Source organism: Jaculus jaculus, chromosome 18 (assembly GCF_020740685.1).
Source record: "Jaculus jaculus isolate mJacJac1 chromosome 18, mJacJac1.mat.Y.cur, whole genome shotgun sequence".
In the NCBI taxonomy this organism is placed as follows: domain Eukaryota; kingdom Metazoa; phylum Chordata; class Mammalia; order Rodentia; family Dipodidae; genus Jaculus; species Jaculus jaculus.
Window position 1 is genome coordinate 24,193,751 of NC_059119.1, and position 22,219 is coordinate 24,215,969.

At 40.9% G+C, this 22,219-nt stretch overlaps 1 protein-coding gene across 5 annotated transcripts in view; it reads left to right on the top strand.

Moving 5' to 3' along the window:
• Ccser2 (coiled-coil serine rich protein 2) overlaps window positions 1-22,219 on the top strand; it is a 134,214-nt gene that overhangs the window by 78,705 nt on the left and 33,290 nt on the right. For all 5 annotated transcript variants that reach the window (XM_045137186.1, XM_004658007.2, XM_004658008.2 and 2 more), the window contains 3 exons: window positions 2,561-2,756; window positions 19,248-19,331; window positions 20,930-21,016. In XM_045137186.1, the coding sequence (XP_044993121.1) occupies window positions 2,561-2,756; window positions 19,248-19,331; window positions 20,930-21,016 (367 nt within the window). The remainder of the gene's footprint in view (window positions 1-2,560; window positions 2,757-19,247; window positions 19,332-20,929; window positions 21,017-22,219) is intronic.

The following is a 22,219-nucleotide window of genomic DNA, read 5'->3' on the forward strand; positions in this document are numbered from 1 at the left end:
TATAAAATAAGGTGAGAACCTTTGAGGAAGAACCTAGATAAAAGTCATGCATGGTGGCATCCTGTAATTTATGCAGCACAGGGTTCTACAAGGGTGCCCTAGAGTCAGCCATTCCTTCTTCAAGGATCAGATGCTTTCCTTAAGAAGTACCAATTAGCAAAGAGGCAGAATTCTCCAGAAGAGTGTGAGTGGAAAACTCTGAGTGAACTGCCAAGTACCACAGAATGACAAGACTGTGGGCTTGGAAGCGAGGAGGGCGCGGCTTACGTCAGGCATTTCATAAACAGCTTGGGGTTAAGAAGTCTCTCTGAGGGAAACAGGTTCTGAGGTAAGAAGTTGAAAAATAAATTGGGTTTAAGCTCTCTGTGGTGTTGTATGCCATTTTAAGACTTGTCCTTGGAAATCTTGTCCCTGTAAGCTTGGTATTTGTGCTTTTACCCTTGTTCCCCCAAAGGCCTTACCATCATTTCAGTCAGAATCATATTTCCTGGTTTGTATTCCATCTAAGATTCTTTGGGACCTTAGAAAATGTCCCAAAGCCTCTAAACTTTTTTTTTTTTTTCCAGAAAATATAACTTTCTATCTTTACTATTCACTTGCCAGGAGGCTCTATATTATTGATGTCTTAACACTTTCTACCTTATTATTACTAGCTGTTTTTCATTAGTATGTAGTTCGAAATTTAACAATTTAAAAACATTCTTGAACTAACAAAGTGGAATTATATGGGACCAAGTTGGGGTCTTACATAGGAATAAGTAGCTTAAAATCACTAAGACTATTTTCTTGGGTAAGAGAAATTTAGGCCTGAAATATATGTATGAGTTCTTTTAGAGAAAATTATCTTGTAGAAATCAGGCTCATTGAATAGTTGAGAATCCAGAGATTTGGGGATATTTACTGAATGCCAGAAGGTTTAACAGATGCCATATGTCATATATTTTTAATATTGAAATCCAGTGCGTTGTGACTTTTTACATATTTAATACATTATTAATTTAGCTTTATTCCTAATGTGTTAAAATAGCCATTTTACCTTCTCTTAAGTTTGTGTAAGCTTTAAAAAATAGCCACTAGGGAGCCAGTTGTGGTGGCACACGCCTTTAATCCCAGCACTTGGGAGACAGAGGTAAGAGGATTGCTGTGAGTTCAAGGCCAGCCTGAGACTACAGAGTGACCTCCAGGTCAGCCTGAGCTAGAGTAGGGCCCTACCTCAAAAAACCAAAATAAATAAAAATAGCCACTAGGGCTGGAGAGAGAGCCTAGCGGTTAAGGTGTTTGGCTGCAAAGTCAAAGGATCCTGGTTTAATTCTCCAGGACCCATGTAAGCCAGATGCACAAGGGGTTACATGCTTCTGGGGTTCATTTGCAGTGGCTGGAGGCCCTGGCACACCTATTAGCTCCCTCTATCTGCCTCTTTCTCTGTCTCTGCCTCTTTCTCTCTCTCAAATAAATAAATAAAATATATTTTAAAATAGCCACTATAATGAAGAGAATGCTGAAATTTTAAATACTGAGGTTTCACATATATATTAAGTTCTTGTCATACCTTAAGAGTCAGCTAGAATTATGTATAATGTAGCAATAGCTATGGAACTATCTGTCTAAACTGCCTACTGGAGCTTTCAAAAATGTTAATCCAAAAGTATGTCCAAACTGAGAAATAATGTGGCTAACATTAATTAATTAATTGTGGGTCTGAAAAACGTGCAGTTTTGTGGTTGGAGAGATGGCTTAGCAGTTAAGGCACTTGCCTGAGAAGCCTAAAGGACCCAGGTTTGATTAACCAGTACCCATATAAGCCAGACACACAAAGTGGTGCATGTGTGTGAAGTTTGTTTGCAGTGGTTGGAGGCCTTGGCATGTCTGTTTTCTCATTCATTCATTCTCTTGCTCTCCAATAAATAAGTAAATAAATAATACACACACACACACACACACACACACACACACACACATTGTTTGTTCGTTTGTTTGTTTGTTTTCGAGGTAGGGTCTAGTTCTAGTCCAGGCTGACCTGGAATTCACTATGTAGTCTCAGGTGGCCTTGGAACTCACAGTGATCCTTTTACCTCTGCCTCCTAAATGCTGGGATTGAAGGCGTGTGCCACCATGCTCTACTAAAATATATGTTTTTAAATGTGCAGTTTTGACGCCAAGCAAAGCCACATGCTGAAGAGCAGGCAGCCAGTGCAGGAAAGGTTGAATGCATCTGAGGCCTTTTTAGTGTATTTTCTTTTTATTCTGGAGGAGGGAAGTTTGTTTAACTAAAGTGTGAAATGCACACAATGGGTGTGTGTGGGGGGGGAGATTGTTTTATGATAGCTACAACTGAATGCTCTTTTCAGTGGAGCCAGATTCAGTGAGCACAGCCAGAGTCATGGGACGGTGATGAGTGGTTGGCAGCAACTGCTGCATCGAGTTCTTTATTACCGTACTGCTTTCTTTACAGAGCTCTTCTTCATTAGATGTGTAGGAAACTCAGCTGTATAAAACTTACAGAGCAAAGTGGCCATATTTGAAAGTGTTCATCTTTTTCCTTTTCCCCTTGCCTTTCCAGGGGCTCTCCTTACAGAGAATCCCCTCTGGGTCATTTTGAAAGCTATGGAGGGACCCCCTTTTTCCAGGCTCAGAAGATGTTTGTCGATGTGCCGGAAAATACAGTGGTACTGGATGAGATGACCTTGAGGCATATGGTCCAGGACTGCACGGCTGTGAAAACTCAGTTACTCAAACTGAAACGTCTGCTGCATCAGGTAAGTATGTAGTGAACATTTCTAGCTCTACTATTGTGAATCCACAAATGATCTGATTGGTTTTTTTTTTTGTTGTTGTTGTTGTTTTGTTTGAAGCAAGCCCAACAGACCGGCGTTTTATTTGTGCAAGGGGGAGGGAGGGGTGGAAATTGGTGCCCCACGACCTTGCAGTTGAACTCCAGATGTGTGACCATGTGTGCTTGTGTCTCTGTGCGTCTGGATTGCGTGGGACCTGGAGAGTTGACATGAGGCCTTAGGCTTTGCAGTTCAGGTGCTTGCCTGCAAAGCCATCTCTCCAGCTCTGAATTGACTTTTCAAAAAATGAAGTTACGTGAGTTTCTAACATCTGTTCAGATTTCTTTAGAAAACTGACCTGTAAATACTATATGCCCTGGCTTCACATTTCAGCACTGCAGGGGAAAAGGTACATAGTAAAAAGGAGGGAAAAATGGAAGTATGGTCTTAACATTTATGAACTGTGATATTTAGAAAGTCAGTCTTTTTGTTCCTGATTCTGTTACTTGTTTCTTTGTTTTTTTCAAGGTAGAGTCTTATTTTGCACTAGCTAGGCTGACCTTGAACTCAGGCTGGCTCCTACCTCAACCTCTAAAGTGATGGTATTAAAGGTGTGCAACACCATGCCTGGCCTGATTCATTATTTACTTACTAATTTTGCATTAAATAAGGGGGAGGGGAACTGGTGCCCCAGTGCCTCCAGCCACTACAACCAAACTCCAGATGTGTGCACTATGTTGTGAGTATGTGTGACCTTGAGCACATGCATCACCTTGTAGTCTGACGTAGGTGGAATCTGGAGAGTTGAACATGAGTCTTTAGGTTTCGTAGGCAAGTGCCTTAACCAATGCGCCATCTGTCTAGCCTCTGATTCATTTTTATAATACCTACTTTGACAGTCATTGGGAAAGTTTCAAAATTTTAGTTGTAAATAGAACAATCTAATAGCTGAAAACAGTAGGCAGTCAGTAACCAATGGCTTCTATAATTTCAGCTAACAGGAAATAAGAAAGAATAGGTTTTTTTGGTTTTTTTTCGAGGTAAGGTCTCACTCTAGTCCAGGCTGATCTGGAATTCACTATGTAGTCTCAGGGTGGCCTTGAACTCACGGTGATCCTCCTACCTCTGCCTCCTGAGTGCTGGGATTCAAGGTGTGTACTATCACACCCTGCTTAAAGAATAGATTTTAATTCTATAAAATAATCGTTAAATTTAAGTTTTGTTTGAAACTTCAGAGTTTAGTCTTCCCTAGTCCTCTCACATCTTTTGAGACATCTAGATTGATAGCAAGCATGTGGCTTTTCCGAATCCCAGGTTGAGCGGGTGGTGGAACTTGTTTTGTATAAGTGTGCCGTGTTCATAGACAAGGTTACATGCTGTGCAAAGAACCCAAGTACTGAGCATGAGTTGTGTACAGCCACAGTGTGATTTTTAAGCCAGTGTGTATTTTATATACTAGCCAAATTTAACTTAAAACAAAGGTTGAGAGAGAACCGCTTGTCTTCTCACTGTTGTTGCTTTCCTCAGGCTGGCATGCTTTAGGTCACGTGAGCCGGGGAGTCTTAGAATTCCTGGTGGCCATCCAAGTCAGTCATTGTGCCTGCCTAATAAAGGCAAGCTGAAGCAAAGTGTGGTGTAGATATTCTGTTTCTTTGTAAATTGTGTCCTAGTCCTTGAGGAGAGTTTACTTATATAATTTTTGTCATTTAGTGGCTATTGAATATGTTTAATTTTTTTTAGAAAAACTCCATTGTGATTTAAAAAATATATATTTATTTATGTGAGAGAGAGAGGGAGAGGAAAAAGGAACAGATAGAGAATGGGCGCCCCAAGGTCCCTAGCCGCTGCAAACAAACTCCAGATGCATGTGCCACTTTGTACATTTGGTGTTACCTGGGTACTGGGGAATTGAATTTGAGTTCTTAGGCTTTGCAAGCATTTAACCACTGAGCCATCTCTCCAGCCCTGAATACTTTTTTTTTTTTTTTTGCTTTTCAAGGTAGGGTCTCACTCTGGCCCAGTCTGACCTGGAATTCACTATGTAGTCTCAGGGTGGCCTTGAACTCACGGTGATCCTCCTACCTCTCCCGAGTGCTGGGATTAAAGGTGTGTGCCACCATGCCTGGCCTGAATACTTTTGTAAAAAGAAAGTTTTCTTGCTAAGGTTGGGCACAAGATAGTGGAAGATCCTTTGTGGATCTGGGATACTTGAACTCTTCCCAAGAGATGAAAAAAGATTCAATGAGCGAAATATCCAGATATAGTGATTACAGCGTAGATTAACTGCAGTCAGGGGCAGGCTGCATTCTGTAGTGTTTCTGTGCTTGAGACAGTGATTGTACTAGCTATACCTTCTTGTGTCTGTGGGTGTATTGCCCTGAATTGTGAATGGTATTAAGAGTCTGTTATTAAGATCTAGCCACTTGTAATAATGGGGTAAGAACTATAAATGAGGAGAGATTAAATGCATGGATAACCAGTGGCCACCACCCTAGAAACAAAGTATTTTGTGAGGTTCTTTAAACCCAAGAACTCTCAGTATACTTTCTTTCATCATTGTCTCTGAAACCTTAGGTAGTGTATACTGACAGTATGCACTTTTTGTTTATGCAATGAAAATAAAATCCAGAGGAGAAAGTTGTAGATTTTACTCAGGATATCTTTAAAGTTTTCCAATTGAGAATAAAAATTAAAAATTGAAGTGTCTAAGATTTCATATAACTTATCTCTTACAAGGTTTCCCTTTTAATTTTAGTAAATTGAAAAAAACTGAATGTGAAGTGTATGAATGGTTTTACCGGTTAAGGCACTTGCCTGCGAAACCCAAAGACCCAGGTTCAATTCCTCAGGACCAGCCTAAGCCAAATGCCCAAGGTAGTGCCTGTGTCTGGAGTTCTTTTGTAGTGGCTGGAGGCCTCGGTGCATCTATTCTCTCTCTCTCTCTTTCTCTCTCTCTGCCTCTTTTTTTATTCTCTCTCAAATAAACAGATAAGTAAAATATTAAAAAAGAAAAAAGCTTAATGAAAAATAACATTGTTTCAGCGTGTCACCCCCATCTCCATCAGTCTGCCTGCCACGCAGGTTGCTCTCCAGAGCTTCTCTAGAGCTTTCATTTCTTCTCGAGATCGTCATGATAGAATGTTGATGGGCCCAAAGCTATGTGTCTGCATTTCCGTGCAGGATCAAATCCTGGTCGTCAGCCTTTGCATGCTAGTGCCTTTAACCACTGAGCGATCTCTCCAGTTTTCATTTTGTTTTAGTAGGTTTTTTTTTTTTTTTTTGTCTTTTTAAAAAGTAATCTCTTTAAATGTGTAATGATATTTTTATCACTTAACGCTGGGGTATGAGAGACTACAAACTCACCTAGGTATCTCTGTATTTGAGCCGGGTTTGCTGGCTGGCTGGTCTCCTCTTCTGGCAGTGGGTGATGCCTTTGGCCCCTCAGCACCGCTTAGTGGAGGATTTCCTCTCTAAGGTATCTGTTACTTCTCCGTAGAAGAAACCTCTGTTTTTTCTTAGAAAACAGACAGATACCTGGTTTATTTATTACTTTTTTTGTCACTGTGATCAAATAAATACCTGACAGAAACAGTTTATAGGAGGAAAGGGTTTCAGTTTATCACAGCAGGGAGAGTGTGGAGGAGCAGTAAAATTCAACACGGTGGGAGCATGTGGTAGAGACTGCTCACGTAGGGGACTGTGACCAGAACCGGGGTCCAGGCTGTAACCCTCCAAGGTCCACCCTCCCATGTTGACCTGCTGCTACCAGTTAGGCCCCAGCCTATCAGAATACTGCCACCAGCTGGGGAACATGCTGCCAGAGAGCCGTAGGGGACATTTTTCTTTATGCAACCTGTGAGAGCTTTGAGAGCAAGGTTACTTTTATACTTCTGACCAGAGACCGGGCCTCCTTTATTCTGGCAAAGCATCTTCTTCTATGAGCATGCTGCTTCTGCAGGGGCCCACATGGAGTGGTCGAGGCAGCCGGATCAGCCAAGTCAGCCCCAGTGATGAATGGGGCGATGTGTCGCAGCTGGATCCCTTCACATCTGCCATCTTTAATTTAATTCCTCCAACAGCATTCAAAAAAGTTACACATTTCCTTTTTCCACGTCTGTCAAAAAAGGAGAAAGGAGAATAAGAGAGGACGGAAGCAGACCAACAGAAAGGTGGACATTCCTAGAAGTAATGAAAACTGTTGGGCTTGTTGGTATTCTAAAATGATAGCGGGGTCAAGAAGCAGAGTGTGCATTATTTTCCTGGTGGTAGAAAGCCCGGTGAATGAGTTTAGCAAATTGATGCTTTAAAAAATATGGCTCAAAAGATACCCATGGAAGTGAGTGCCAGAGAGGATGGCTTAAGTTATGACATCAAATCTAGCTCTTTTCATACATCTGTTTTATTAGAGTTGTGTCTGTAAGCTTTTTACACAGTAGTCATGACTGGCATACTGGGCGTTCTTCTAGATTTTCTAATGCATGTTGTCTACTCCTTGAAGGTAAGCTCTGGCTTTGTCTTACAGTCCAAGAAAGTGAGGCTCAGAAAGCTAACTAGTGAAAAACTAGGAACTTTTATTCCAATCTGTTGCATAAGTTCTAGGGGTGACCCTGAGGAGAGGAGGGAGAAGCAGCCTCTTGACACCCTCCTTTCCATCCATCCCTCTCCATCCCTTCAGCTGCCCCTTGCAGTAGATCTGTTTTCTTTTCTTCAACATGCTGGGGATCAAACCAGTGGCCTCTAAGCTAACTTTCCACCTTTGGAATCTGTTTTATTAAACATCTTTCTTAGGAGTTGACTCGAACAAAATCCTCCCATGCAAAAGTTTAAAAATTACTAACTATTTTATTTTGCCTTTGTTCTGCTTTTCATTTCACAGCTCGGGGTTAGTTTACAGATTAAATAGGACTTTTGTGTGTCTCCTTCTCCTTCTGCAGCCACCGTGCGTGTGTGGGGCAGGGATGGCAGTACTAATCTCATTTTGATGGTACAAAACTGAAACTTTTTGATTTAATTGTCTTTTAAGGTCACCTCAGTACATATTAGTTCTGAGTGCATTTAAACCCAGAGCTTTGGAATTCTTTTAGATTAATACCTCTATATTTTATTGCCTAACTAGAAGTTTGATAAAATTTTAATTCTGATCGGAAGAATAGGGGAACATACTGAAAAAAGAAAGCATACTGGTGTCTTGTTTCCCTTCCTTATTTCATGTTCCAAAACCTTGTTCTTGAAGCATCATATGTATGTGCAGAAGTGTCTCATCTCGGTACATTTTCACAGTCATTTATGCAGCAGCCTCCAGCAAGAAGTAGAACTTCAGCACAACAGAGCGTCTTGTGCTAGTCAGTACCATGATTTTCTCCTGGTCATCACTGGTTTTCTGAAAGAAATAAGTGTTATTGCCTAGTTTTACACTTTGAAATGAATGATACCATGAAATACTTATATCTGACTTCTTTTCTTAACATCATATTTATGAGCCATCATTCACTTTATGCGTTCATTCTAATTGCTATAGGATATTCCATTGTAAAAGGATCCTCTGATGTATTTCATTTGTCCTAGAGTTGGTGGATAGTTGGGCAGGATTCTGGATTTGTGTTTCTGTGGATAGCAGCAGTACAGTATTCTGGTATGCGTCTTTTGATCAACATGCCCTTGCATGTTGACTGGCTCTGCATCTGTGTGAGTGGGGTTACTGAGTCAGTCATAGGTCTGTAGATACTCGGTAGTTTGGGCACAAGGAAGATACCCAATATTAGTAGATACCACAGTACAACTTTGAAAAGTAGTTGGATATCCCATTGGTGTCCTCTCATCTCTTTTTCCCTGATTCCCCTGTTTACTTTTGTCATGTTATCATATTCATCATTTGTTTTGACCTTGGGTTAGGAAATAAATCTATGATGGAGTAATGGGAAAGCATGATGAATTTCTTATGGACATTTTATTTGGGTTGCAAAATATGTGATCACTGTGATTCACGCCTCATCTCCTTTAGGGTGCTTAGTGATGAAAAGAAAGGAATAGGGCTGGGGAGATGGTTCAGTGATTAAAAGAGCTGGCTTCAAAGGCCTGCCAGCCTGAATTTGGTTTCCCAGTACCCATGTAAAGCCAGATGTTGAAAATAGCACATGCATCTGGAGTTCATACACACATACACGTGCGTGTGTGCATGCGTGCACTCTCTCTGCCGCAAATACATAAAAATATTTACAAAAGAATATGGAAAAAAAGAATATGGAATATCATTTCTAAAGTGCTGTGTGATATGCAACTATTTTATTCCATTATTTATTTTTGCTCTGGTAATGAGAATTAAACCAGCATTTTTTCCCTCAAATAATCATTTTCCCTATATGTGTGTTATGTGCATGTACCACACATGTTCATGTAGGGTTAGGCAGGCAAGAAACAGTAGCATGATGGTAATGTGGTCTGAATTAGAGAAGCTGCTGAATTATTGTTGCTTGGTGCCAGAGAACCACACTCATCACTCCAGGAAGAAAAGTACACATGCATATCATGTAGAGAGTATTAGGGCACAAACATTGACTAACAGGAAACAGCTTTGTACTCACCACCCAGGTTAAGAAATGAGGCACTAAGAAGTTCTCTGTGTTTTCTTTCCTGATGGCAGCACCATCACTTCCCAGAATCTACTTCTGTCAACTCTTTCACCATTTTCTTTGAGGCTGGTTTATGTTGAGCTCTAATTCATTAATTTTAATTTCTCCATTGGTATTCTGTTCTATAAACAAATGCTCTCCCCTTCTAATTTATTGAGATTCCTAGCATCACAAGTTTTATAATTCATCAAAATAACTCCACAATTGGGAATGCAGAGGGTAAGCTGGGTGGACATTGAAAGACCACAAAATCATGAGTGGGAAAAGAAACCTTTTAGAGCAGAGAAATTAAAATATAGAGCAGTGAACAAGACTGGACAATACAGAAATAAGCATTTGAAGTATTTACTAAGAAAAGGCTATAGAGAAATTTCAAAAATAAGTGTTAAGAGCTAGAGAAATGGCTCAGTGGTAAAAGGAGCTTGCTTGCAGAGCTTGCAGGCCCAGGTTCTGTTCCCCAGTACCCATATAAAGCCAGATGCACAAAGTGGCTCATGTGTCTGGTGTTCTTTTACAGTGGTTAGAGGCCCTGATGTTTCCTTCACTCCTCTTCTCCTCTTCTCCCCTTCTCTCTTCCCACCTTCCTTCCTTCCCTCTCCCTCTCTCAAGTAAATAAATAAAAATATTTTAAAAAGTAAGTGTAAAGAAAAACTTCTTAGTGGCATAGAACAATACTGTAGAACAAATGTAGATTTTAATGGCCATTGTAAACTTGGATGTCTCAAAGAGTGTACTATTTTTAAAAAAAATCAAAATATAAGCTTGTATATGGTGGTTCATGCCTATAAACTCTGCATTGTTGAGGCTGAGGTAGATGGATTGCTTGGAGCTCGAGGCCAGCTGAGGCTACAGAGTTCCAGTTCAGCCTGGTTTAGAGTGAGACTCTGCCTCAAAATAAAACAAAACCAAACATTTTAGAAAAACAAGTTATTTCATGGTGTGGATGTCACTGGGTAATCCAGGCTGACTATCCTTCTGCCTCAGCCCTGAGTCCTGGGATAGCCATGCTTGGCTAGAGGTAGTATTCTTTATTGTATGTATATATGTGCATATGAATGGGGAGGAGAATATGAATGTAAGCATGGTGTGCCAGAACCTCCCACAAACGAACTCCAGATGCATGTACCACTTTTTGCCTCTGGCTATACATGGGTACGGGGGATCAAACTAGGGCCATCAGGCTTTGCAAACAAGTGCCTTCAACCACTGAGCCACTTATCTCTTCAGGCTGAAAAGTTAAGTTATGTTTTTATGAGAGAGGAAAACCAATAGCAAGATATATCCAAATTCAGAGATGTACAACTTCAACACTTAGGTTTAACAATAAATTTAAATACAAGGAATTTATAAATACTATTTGTCTCACACATTCTAAAGGATTTTTCACATATGACAACATTCTTCTCTTTTTAATATTAGTTTTTTTAGAATTTATTAGTGAGAAGAGTAGTATTGTGTTGCATTTTTCAGTTTAAATTTAATTTTATTTATTAGAGAGAGAGAAAGAGGAAGAAAGAGACATAGGAGAGAATGGACATGCCAGGGCTTTCCGTTATTGTAAATGAACTCCAGACGCATGCACCACCTTGTGCATCTGGCTTAGCGGGTCCTGAGGAATCAAACCTGGGTCCTTTGACTTCATAGGCAGATGCCTTAACCACTAAACTATCCAGCCCTCTAGTCTGTTTTTTAGTGCCAGGTACATTATCACTCTCATTCTAAGCTGTCAAACCCTAACCACTGTGTTAGGGGCACCTCATCTCCGAGGACTTCATCGAAAGACAGCCTTATAAGTCTATTTTTTTGTGTTCTTGCTTCGTTTTATTTTTTAAAAATTTCTTTTTTCTTTAACTGTCTTTTTGGTTCTTTGAGGTAGGGTCTCACTCTAGTCCAGGCTGACCTGGAATTTATTATGTACTGTCAGGGTGGCCTCAAACTCGTGAGGATCCTCCTACCTCTGCCTCCTGAGTGCTGGGATTAAAGGCGTGCGCTACCACGCCCGGCTTAATTCTGTTTTTTAATTCTTTCCAAATGTAGCTTGAAATCATTAGATTTTAATCCCTTATATGAGCGAATAGCACTTAGAAGTTGTTCACATTCTAGACATATGACAGGATAGTTGATCCCTGTGGTGGTTTGTTTCAGGTGTTCCCCATAAACTTAGGTGTTCAGAATGCTAGATTCCCAGCTGATGGAGATTTGGGAATTAATGCTTCCTGGAGGTAATGTATTGTTGGGGGCAGGCTTAAGAAATCTTTGGGTGAACTGCTGCCCATTTAGCTGCAATTGAGAGGTTACAACCTTTGTTTGAGATTGGGCCAGCTGACCTGCAGTGGGGCAACAGGAAGAATGTAGACTCTTGAAGGGGCAGGAGTGCTCAAGGAGTGTCCTGTTCTTCAAAGTTTGCTTTATTTCCCCTTGAATTAACAAACTGGCACCCTACCTGGTATTGTGGAGTATAAGAAATGCAGGAAAGAGAGGGTCATTAAGTTTGCAACATGGTCTTGTGTTTTGGAAATGGCCATGGGCAGTGTGAAGCAGGTTTGCTGGAGGCATGCATGGAGACCCCAAGGGGCCATGAGGATGAGCTGTGGATTGCAGTGCAGACCCAGTGGAGATGCCGGGACCATGAGATGGCTGCTAAGGAGAGCTGTCTACCCTGGATGAAGTTTTCCAGGACTGTGAGTAGCCTAGCTGGAGGGGCGGAGACTTGTTGCTGGTTAAAATTAGCAGACTTGGAGACTTTTCACTGACTAAAGTTGTTGGACTTGGAACTAGAGTTTGATGTTTGCCCTGTTTTAATCTTGTATTGGTTGACAGTTTCTTTGCTATGCCCAATGCCATCTTTTGCCGTGTGAATGTTTATTCTGTGCATTATGGGTTTTTTGAGGTTATTATTATTATTATTATTATTATTATTATTGGCATTATGGCTCAATTAAAAGACCTTGGACTGTGGGGATATATGAACATCACTGGAATTGGGAAAAAAAAAAAAAACTATGGGGACTTTTAAAGTTGAACTGCATTCATTGTATTTTAAAACATGTATGGATATCAGTTTATGGGGGCCAGGGGCAGAATGTGGTGGTTTGATTCAGGTGTCCCCCATAAGCTTAAGTGTTCTGAAAGCTAGGTTCCCAGCTGATGGAGTTTTGGGAATTAGTATTTCCTGGAGGCAGTGTATTGCTGTGGGCGGACTTATGGGTGTTACAGCCAGTTTCCCCTTGCCAGTGTTTGGCACAGTCTCCTGCTCTGTTGTCCACCTTATGTGGACCAGGGGGTGATGTCCACCCTCTGCTCATGCCATCGTTTTCCCTGTCATTGTGGCGCTTGAGCCTGTAAGCCAAAATAAACCTCTTTTTCCCACAAGCTGCTCTTGGTTGGGTGATTTCTACCAGCAATAAGAACCTAACTGCAACAATCTGTATGTCTGAATTATTTAAATAAAACAATAGACCTCTGGAAAGCAAAGGCGGAGAGCCTCTCCCTCCTGCTGCTTTTCCTGGGAGGCCCCTTGGGCCTGGGCTCCGTGTATCAACACAAGGCGGCTTTGTTGACATCACAGGTGAGGCCTGCCTGGCAGCAGGGCCTGCCCAGGGCTACAGATCGTCTCTTTTCTTCACATACCCATGTCCATTGCAGCAGCTCTGGAGCTCATAGGAAGACCCCAGGTTTTGCAAACTCATGGCCTAGGCACCTGGGTAAGATGGAGTTAATATATGGAAAAGTGGTGATATTGGGCTGTTATAATTTATGCTCTCTCTCTGTCTCAAAAAAAAAAAAAAAAAAAAAAAAACAACTCACAAACTAGAAGGTGGCTCGCCAGCAGTAATCCTTTGAGAAGGCTTATTCATTTTTTACTAGATGCTCATGTGGGCGGAGTGTAGCTCAGCGGCAGAACACTTTGATAGCATGAAGAAAGTCCTGGATTTAAGTCCCAGAACTATCACGAAAAAATAGCTGTCTGTTTTGCTTATTTTTCTTTTTTTTTTTTTTGAGGCAGGGACTTGGCCTAGCTCAGGCTGTCCTAGAACTCCCTTGTAGTTCCAGAGTGGCCTTAAACTCATGGCCATCCTCCTTCCTCAGTCTCCCAAGTGCTGGGGTTGAAGGTGTGTGCCACCATACCCAGGTTTTGGTTAAAATTTTGATGCATGTGTTGATATTCTAATTGCATTTAGAATTATCCCCCCCCCCCCCTTCGGCCCATAGAAACGCTGGCCGCTCACTCAGTAAAGTTGCCTCACCCACAGCGCGTGTAGTCAAGCTGGTTGGAACCTGGAACCTGCTTACGCTTTGGTCAGGTCGTGTGTGTGTGTGTTTTTGAAGTATTGTTCTTCCTGTGTGATTGCTAAATATTTATGTGGAACAGTATTCCACATCCTTAGTATGTATGATATGAAGTAAAAAATTGTATGCATGAAGTTAGTTCTTAAGTATCCTTTGAAAACAGTGGTTTGTGCCCCTTCTGCGATTTTTCTTTCTTTATCCTTCTTTATGTTTCTGCATGTCTTAGTGTATTTCCTAATTTTGGCCCACATGCTTTCATCTTAGTGAAGGATGAATAGAGCATACAGCCATGAAGAAGTGGCTTATTTGTGAGACGATTGTCTTTATGATCTTTAAAACTTCTGTGCTGTGGTGGCACAGTAAAAGCTTTTTTCCTCTGTGATCTTATGTGTCTAAATTGCTAGACTTGCAAAAGCAACTCAAGATTGTTTTTATTTCATTTGTGACGTCGAAATGGCTTGACTAATAACTTCCTAGTTGTCCTTTGCTGTAATACCCTTTTATCTTCTTTACACTGCTCTTCAGTTTTTAAAATTTACCTGATGGGCTGTAGAGACGGCTTAGTGGTTCAGGCTCTTGCCTGCACAGCCTATGAACTCAAGTTTGATTTCTCAGAGCCCATGTCAGCCGGATCCTCATGGTGGTGCCTGAGCCTGGAGTTAACGCGCAGAGGCTAGAGGCCCTGCTGTGCTCAGTCTCTCCCTGTCCTTCCTCCTTGCCCCTCTCTGTCAAGTTAATAAAAATAAAATATCTTAAAAATTAGCTTATTATAGGGAACCATTCTTCTTATATGATTTTTAATCTTAGTACATTGATAATAACATAACATAACATTGATAATAACAGTGACATAAAACGTTGCATTAATAGTGTGACAAAAATTCTGTAGAATGTGTTACTATTTCCTTTGTGTCTTATGTGTGTTTTAATGGTTGTTTTTTTTTCCATGGGAGAGGGGGGAAGTTGGTGTGGCAGAGCATCCAGTTGAACTCCAGATGCATGTGCCACCTTGTGGGCATGTGACCTGTGAGCTTGTGTCACTGTGCGTCTGGCTTATGTGGAGCCTGGGGAGTTGAACATGGGTCTTTAGGCTTCCCAGGCAAGTGCCTTAACTACAGTTTTATTTATTGATTTGCAAGTAGAGAGAGACAAAAGGAGATAAAATGAGTGCACCAGGGACTTTAATCACTGTAAACTAACTCTAAATGCATGGCTTTACATGGGCACTGAGGAATTGAACACAGATTATTAGGTCTTGCAAGCATGTACCTTAACTGCAGAGCTATCTCTCCAGACCCTGAGCATGATTTTAACAGTTTGACTTACAGGCCACATAGTAAATATTGTAGGTTTTTGGGATAAGAATTAAAATTGGTACTATTATGTAGATATTCATGAAATGTTACAAATGAAGTAATCACAGAATATGGACCCCATTCTTAACTTGTGGACTGTAATAAATAGGCAGCTGGCCAAATTTTCCCTGTAGACCATAGCCACAGTATGGTTACCCTCTTACCAGTGTTTAGTTTTTGTTGACAGTTCTATGCTTGCTTATGAGTTAATGAAGTCAGTAATGTGATATGATGAACTAGATTAAAAACCTTTTATAATGAGCTGAAGAGATTGCTCAGTGGTCAAGGTGCTTGCAAAGTCTAACAACCTGGATTCAGTTGCACAGTACCCAGGTAAAGCCAGATGCACAAAGTGGCACATGCATCTAGCGTTCATTTGCAGTGGCTGGAGGCCTTGGCATGCCCGTTCATTTTCTCTGCTCTTCTCTGTTTCTCTATGTGTAAATAAATAAATAAATAATATTTTGTCTGCATTTTACCAATATTTTTCTCAGTATCTGGCCTTTATTTTTATTCAGTTAATCTTCCACACATATGTGTGTGAGTTTGTTAGTGTGTATATGTGTGTACATACGTGTGGAGGTCAGAGGACAACATGGGGTGATGTTCCTTATGTGTAGTTGATCATTTTTTAAAGATAGCTACATTGTCTTGGAGTTCACAAATTAGGCTGGACTGGTTGGTCACTAAGACCTGAGATTACTGTTATGCTTGGCAGGTATTTTGCATTGTTTGTGAGGGTCAAACTCAGGTCTTCATGCTTACATGTCAAGTACTTTACCAACTGAGACAGAATTTCCAGCCCCAGAGATAAATAGCAGAAGTTCTGCTCTTGAAGATGATTTGCAAGTTGTGTGTTTATGTGTGTATGTGTGTGTGTGTGTGTGTGTGTGTGTGAGAGAGAGAGAGAGAGAGAGAGAGAGAGGTGGGGGGGGAGAGGGAGAGAGATAGAGGGAGAGAGAGGTGTATATTTGTGAGTGTAGTGTGCACGTGGAGATCAGATGACAACATTAGTTAGATGTTGGTCTTCTGGCCCCGTTGTTCTCTTCTTGCTATTGTTGACTGCTGTGTTCCTTGTGAGTTTTAGGGAATTTAGCTGTCTCCTTCTCTTATCTCCCTGTCTAGAGTGCTTAGGTTTGAGTGATGAACATTGTATCCACTGAACCAGCTCTCCAGTTTCCAGTTTGTTTATTTATTTAGTTGAGAGCAACAGACAGAGAAAGAGGCAGAGAGAGAGAGAGAGAGAGAGAGAGAGAGAGAGAATGAGAATGGGTGCATCAGGGCTTCTAGCCACTGTAAACGGACTCCAGATGCATGCGCCACCTTGTGCATCTGGCTTATGTGGGTCTTGGGGAATTGAGCCTTGAACCCAGGATCCTTAGGCTTCACAGGCAAGTGTGTAACCAGTAAGCCATCTCTCCAGCCTCAGTTTCTAGTTTTTGTGCAGTTTTGTAAATGCACCATAGTTTTGGTATATGTATGTATGTGTATGTATATATATAGTCTTTGCTCAATCAAAAGTCACAAAAATTTTCTGAATTTAAGTTTTGTTTAAAATTTAGATATATATGGTTTGAGAACTTTTGTATGTGACATGAATTATGAATGCAGTAAATTTTATTAATATAGTGTTCAGTTTACATAGAGCACTGTGTAAAAGTTTTTGTATTTGATTGCTTTCGTAGTATTTTTTTTTTAAAGAGACAGAGGGAGAGAGAGAGAGAGAGAGAGAAAGAGAGAATGAATTGGCATGACAGGGCCTCGCCACTACAGTGGAACTCCAGACACTTGCACCACCTAGTGTGCACGTGCAGCCTTGCACTTTTGTTACCTTTGTGTGTCTGGCTTACATGGGATCTGAAAAGAGATCAAACATGGGTCCTTAGGCTTTGCAGGCAAGCACCTTGACTGCTAAGCCATCTCTCCATCCCTCTTTTGTAGTGCTTTTTTTTTTTTTGACTTGTTCGAGGTAGGGTCTCGCTGTAGCTCAGGATGACCTGGAATTCACTATGTAGTCTAAGGCTGGCCTCCTACCTCTGCCTCCCCCAAGTGCTGGGATTGAAGGCGTGCACCACGACGGTTGGCTTTGTAGTTTTTTAAAAAATATTTTATTTATTTGAGAGAGAGTGAAAGAGGCAAGGAGAGAGAGACAGTCAGAGGGAGAGAGAGAGCATACTCCTGGGCACGCCAGGGCCTCTAGCCACTGCAAATGAACTCCAGATGCATGTGCCACCTTATGCATCTGGCTTATGTGGGTATTGGGGAATCAAACCTGAGTTCTTAGGTTTCACAAGCAAGTGCCTTAACTGCTAAGCCATATCTCCTGCCCACTTTTTTGTTTTGAAGTAAGGTTTTGCTTTTGCCCAACCTGACCTGGAATTCTCTCTGTAGTCTCAGGCTGGCCTCAAACTCTTGGTGATCCTCTGCCTCCTGAGTGCTGGGGTTTTAGGTGCACCACCTCACCCAGCAGGGATTTCTTTATCCTTCCCCTTCCCTCCCCCGCCCTTCCCCTCTCCGGAGTAGAACCCAGGTTGTTGAGCTTTATAAGCAAGCACCTTTAACCACTGAGCAATCTTTCTAGTCCTGATAGTTTGAGATTTTCTACACCCATCCAAAATTATTTCATATGAGTGGAAATAATTTTCCCTCCCTCCTTACTTCTTTCCTTCCTCTTCTTTCTTCCCTCCCTCCCTTACCACGTAGGCCCCGTTGGCTTCAAACTCCTGTTTTTCTGCTTTCCACATCCTGTGTGCTAGAATTATAGGTGTGCACTGCTGTGTCTTGCAGTAGTTCTTCCATTTAAATTTATCTGCCTTCTTTTCTGTTTTTGGTATTGGGGTGTGAGCCCAGGTCTTCACTCATGGTAGACGCTTGCTGTACCACTGAGCCCCATCTTCAGACCTGCTCCCCCACCTTTTTAAAAATCACTGTGGAGCCGGGCGTGGTAGCTCACGCCTTTAATCCCAGCACTTGGGAGGCAGAGGTAAGAGGATCACCGTGAGTTTGAGGCCACCCTGAAACTACATAGTGAATTCCAGGTCAGCCTGGGCTAGAGTGAGACCCTACCTCGAAAAAACAAACAAAAAACCAAAAAACTAAAAATCACTGTGGGTTGAATGTCCATCCTGTTACCAAAGCCTGTGCTTTGCTGTCTAGATCCATTCAGATTGTTCACCAGAGGCTGGAATCGTGGTCCTAGTTGATTTCTTTTCTTCTTCATCTTTTCTTTTTTTTTTAAGCCTTTCCTAAACTATTTACAAGCAGATGCAGGCCAGTGCTGCAGAGAGTGAACCTAGGAAGTCATATGCAGTTTAATAGCATCACTTCCCAGCATCTCCCTCTGGTGTTTCTGGCCTGGCTGATTTTCCTTGTCCTGCTGCGTGTTCCCACAGTGGCATCCACATCTGCAGCCAAGCAGTGTGTGCTCGGATTTTCTCCCATTCCTTGGGGTTCCCACTGTGTAGTAGGCAAGAAGATATTTAGATATTTGGAAGTCAGTTAAACTTTAGCCCTTCTTTGCTAAAATATAATGTTATAAAGACTTGCCTCACTTTTATATGCCATTGGAAACTGAGGTGAAATTTTTGTTGAGATTTGTCTTCTAAAATCCTCCTTCCTGCGCTCCTTGCTTTTTTTAAAAATATTTTTTTAAATAAGATGTTGCGTAGGACTTCTTACAGTTCGATCTTCTAGACACAGAATGGCCTTGATATTCATGATCTCGCAGTGCCTGACACTACTGTCAGACTTTATATATGTGGAATCATATGTGTCTAAACTTTTTAATCAAATGATTTTTATGTCTATGTCTGGCTGACTTTTCTAATATTTTTCTGAATTGTTTATATTCAAAACACATTTACACCAAAGCAGATTCAATTCAGTTTTAATATTTTTTTTTTATTAGCTGAGATAATCTTTAAAATCTTTGGGAAGTTTCTTGCTTTCCTTTTCTAACTCCATGACATTCATTGGCTTCCTGCCTTATCTGCTCACATGAAGTCTTTTTACTTCCTGCCAGGAGAAGTATTTACCCTCACTCCCTTTTCCTTCTACCACATTCTGTCTTGAGTGCAGAGGTACAGAGGTGACTTCTGGACTTGTGTCTCTTACTTGTTCTTTGGCACGCGAGTGTTTGATGTGGCGTGAATTCAAGTTGACGTGAATGTCATGTCACTGTTTTCCATGTTTCTTCTTTGCAGCATGATGGAAGCGGGTCATTACATGACATTCAGCTGTCGCTGCCTTCCAGTCCAGAGCCCGAAGACAGTGATCAGATACATAAGGTATGGATAGGTACTTAGGGTGAATTCTTATTAATAAAATAAGAAAATAACAATTATTACTTTGAAAAACAGAGGTATTAAAACCAAGACCATAGCCAGTGGTAGTATCTCATGCCTGCAGTTCTAGCTCCTTGAGAGGCTGGGGCAAGAAAATTGCAAGTGACATAGTGAATTTAAGGCCAAAATGGGCAACTTAGTGAGACCTTGTCTCAAAATAATAAAAGATCTTGGGCTGGTGCTGATGGTTCAGGGGTTAAGGGCACTTGCTTGCAGAGGCTGCCCGCCTGACTTCGATTGCCTGGTACCCATGTAAATCTAGGTGCACAAAACGGTGCATGTGTCAGGAGTTCATTTGAAGTGGCCAAAGGCTCTGGCACAGCCATATACACTCATTCATTCTCTCTTAAGGAAATAAAAATAAAGGACTGAGTACTTGCTTAATATATACCAGGTCCTGGGGCCCCTTTCCACTATTGCATAAACAAACCCTAGAGCTTTGCTTTTGGGAAAAATCCTGAGATTTTTTCTTGATCTTTGCTTCTTAGTGAAATTTAAACAATACCCCTGTGACGCTTCAGCATGATTTTATCAGCTGCATAGTGACATGTCCTTTCCTCCAGCAAGGCTGCACCGCTTTAATGCTCCCCAGCCTTCCAAACAGTGCCACCAGCTTGGGACAAAAGTTCAGACACATCAGCCTGTGGGGGACATTGCCATTCAGATCATATTTGCCTACATATTTTTCTGTCTGGAATAAAATCCCTCATCCATCTGTCTATTCAGATGTCCTTATTTGTAGTATTTGCTCAGTATGTGCGTGTCTGAGCACTCTTACGTAAACACACAGGACTGAGTAGTGGCGTACCTACCAAGCCTATGACAGGTCAGCAGTCCACAGAATTGTAGCTGGATTACTGCTTAACTTGCCAGTAGGCTCCCACTTGGTAGTATTCGTCATGTATGATCCATGAAGTTGGTAAGCTATCTTTTCCTTAAATCAGGCATTTCTCTTCAGGAAAGTTGCTCATGAAAACAAACAAACAAACAAAAATCTTATTTATTGTCTTGCATCTTCAACTTTTTGTTGATTTCTGAACCAGTAATGAAATTCTTCTGTCCGCTAATTATGCTGTTCTCCCTGCTCATGCCCTTGTTTTCTCTGATGGACATCCTAACATGTGTCCTTGCAGTTTGGAGATTTTGGTTGAAGTGTGTGTGGGGTTTCCTTTGCTGCATAGCCTGGGGTTCACTTTCTTTGCAAGAGTGAACAACAGCACACACTTGAATATGGTCAGCATCAAATGTTTCAGTACCCAGAGGAAACACCGGTGTATACCTGCTGCAGTCAGGATGGAGGGTGTCAGCTCCCGGAAGTGTTAGTCTGATACCTGGAAAGAGCTCTGTGGATATTAGCTGTCAATAACAACTTCAGTTGTTGCCCATTGTTTACGTGTCAGTTGCCATTAGAACACGAAATCTTGGGAAAAAAATTAGGAGAATTTTCCTTGAATTGAATAAATAAGTCATTAATTGCTGGTCTTCACTGACTTAATTCTCACTAGGATATTTAGTAACTTATTTTTTTTTCAATATTTCAGAATGAAGATTTGTTAAATGAAATAAAACAACTTAAAGAGGAAATAAAGAAAAAAGATGAAAAAATCCAACTATTAGAACATCAGCTTGTAAGTATTAGAGTATAAAATGGAGGCTTTTCAAAGTGGGACAACGTGCGCTTTTTACAAGGCTCTAAGCAGGCCTAGCACCTGACTTCATTTTTGGCTTTCATAGTTGCATATTGCATTATGTTTCCACTGTATGTACTCCAACAAAAGTGTGTGATTTAACTTTCAGCCAAAAATATGAAGTATTCATTATGAAGAATTCTTTGTTGTCCATTTTTGATGATGGCCTCTTCTTAGGTATTTAAAATTCTCTAATTTATGCTTATTTTGTAGTATAAATAGCTTTTCTTTTAGACATGCTTAAGAAGTGAGTGCTAGAGAATTGCAAACGAGACGTATTTTCTTTCTCTGAACAGTAGGGGTGTTTAGTTTTAAGTACCATGTTGAAAGGATTCTATGAAAATATTTCATCTCTGTGTATCACATTGAGTGATCCCTCAGAGTTGTGTTTGATTGAATTTTCATAATTTTGTAACTGTTGTAATATCAAAGGTTAGTTCACATGAAAGACATATATATAGTGCCTCCCAGCTCTTAAGAAAATTAAGACCAGGCTTTTTTCAAACTTGAAATAATTTTACCATCTTTTTTTTAAAATGTTACCATCTTTGAATAATTAATAGGAATTCTTTATTTTTTCTGATACTTATTTCATATTCAGGTTTTCCTAATCGTTCCAGAAATATTCTCTACATATGATTTGTTTAAACTAGAATCCAGCTCAGAACCATGTGTGACAGCTCTTAATATCATAAAATATCTCAAATCTGGGCTGGAGAGATGGCTTAGCAGTTAAGTGCTTGCCTGTGAAGCCTAAGGACCCTGGTTCAAGGACCCATGTTAGCCAGATGCACAAGGGGGCGCACGCATCTGGAGTTCACTTGCAGTGGCTGGAAGTCCTGGCGTGCCCATTCTCTCTCCCCCTCTCTCTCTTTCTTCCTCTGTATATATCTGCCTCTTTCTCTGTTGCTCTCAACTAAATAAATAAAAATGAACAACAACAAACTTTTTTTTTAATCTCAAATCTCATTTAACTTATAACAATAGTTTTTGCTGTTGCATTGACTTGTTGAAGATAAATAGGCAGCTCTCCTGACAATATCTTTTCCCTATGAATGAGTTTTCTTGTTGAAGAATTAGGGGATTGGCAAAGGTAGAACACAATATAGGTGAAAGAACTTACCCTTATACTTTACTCTGACG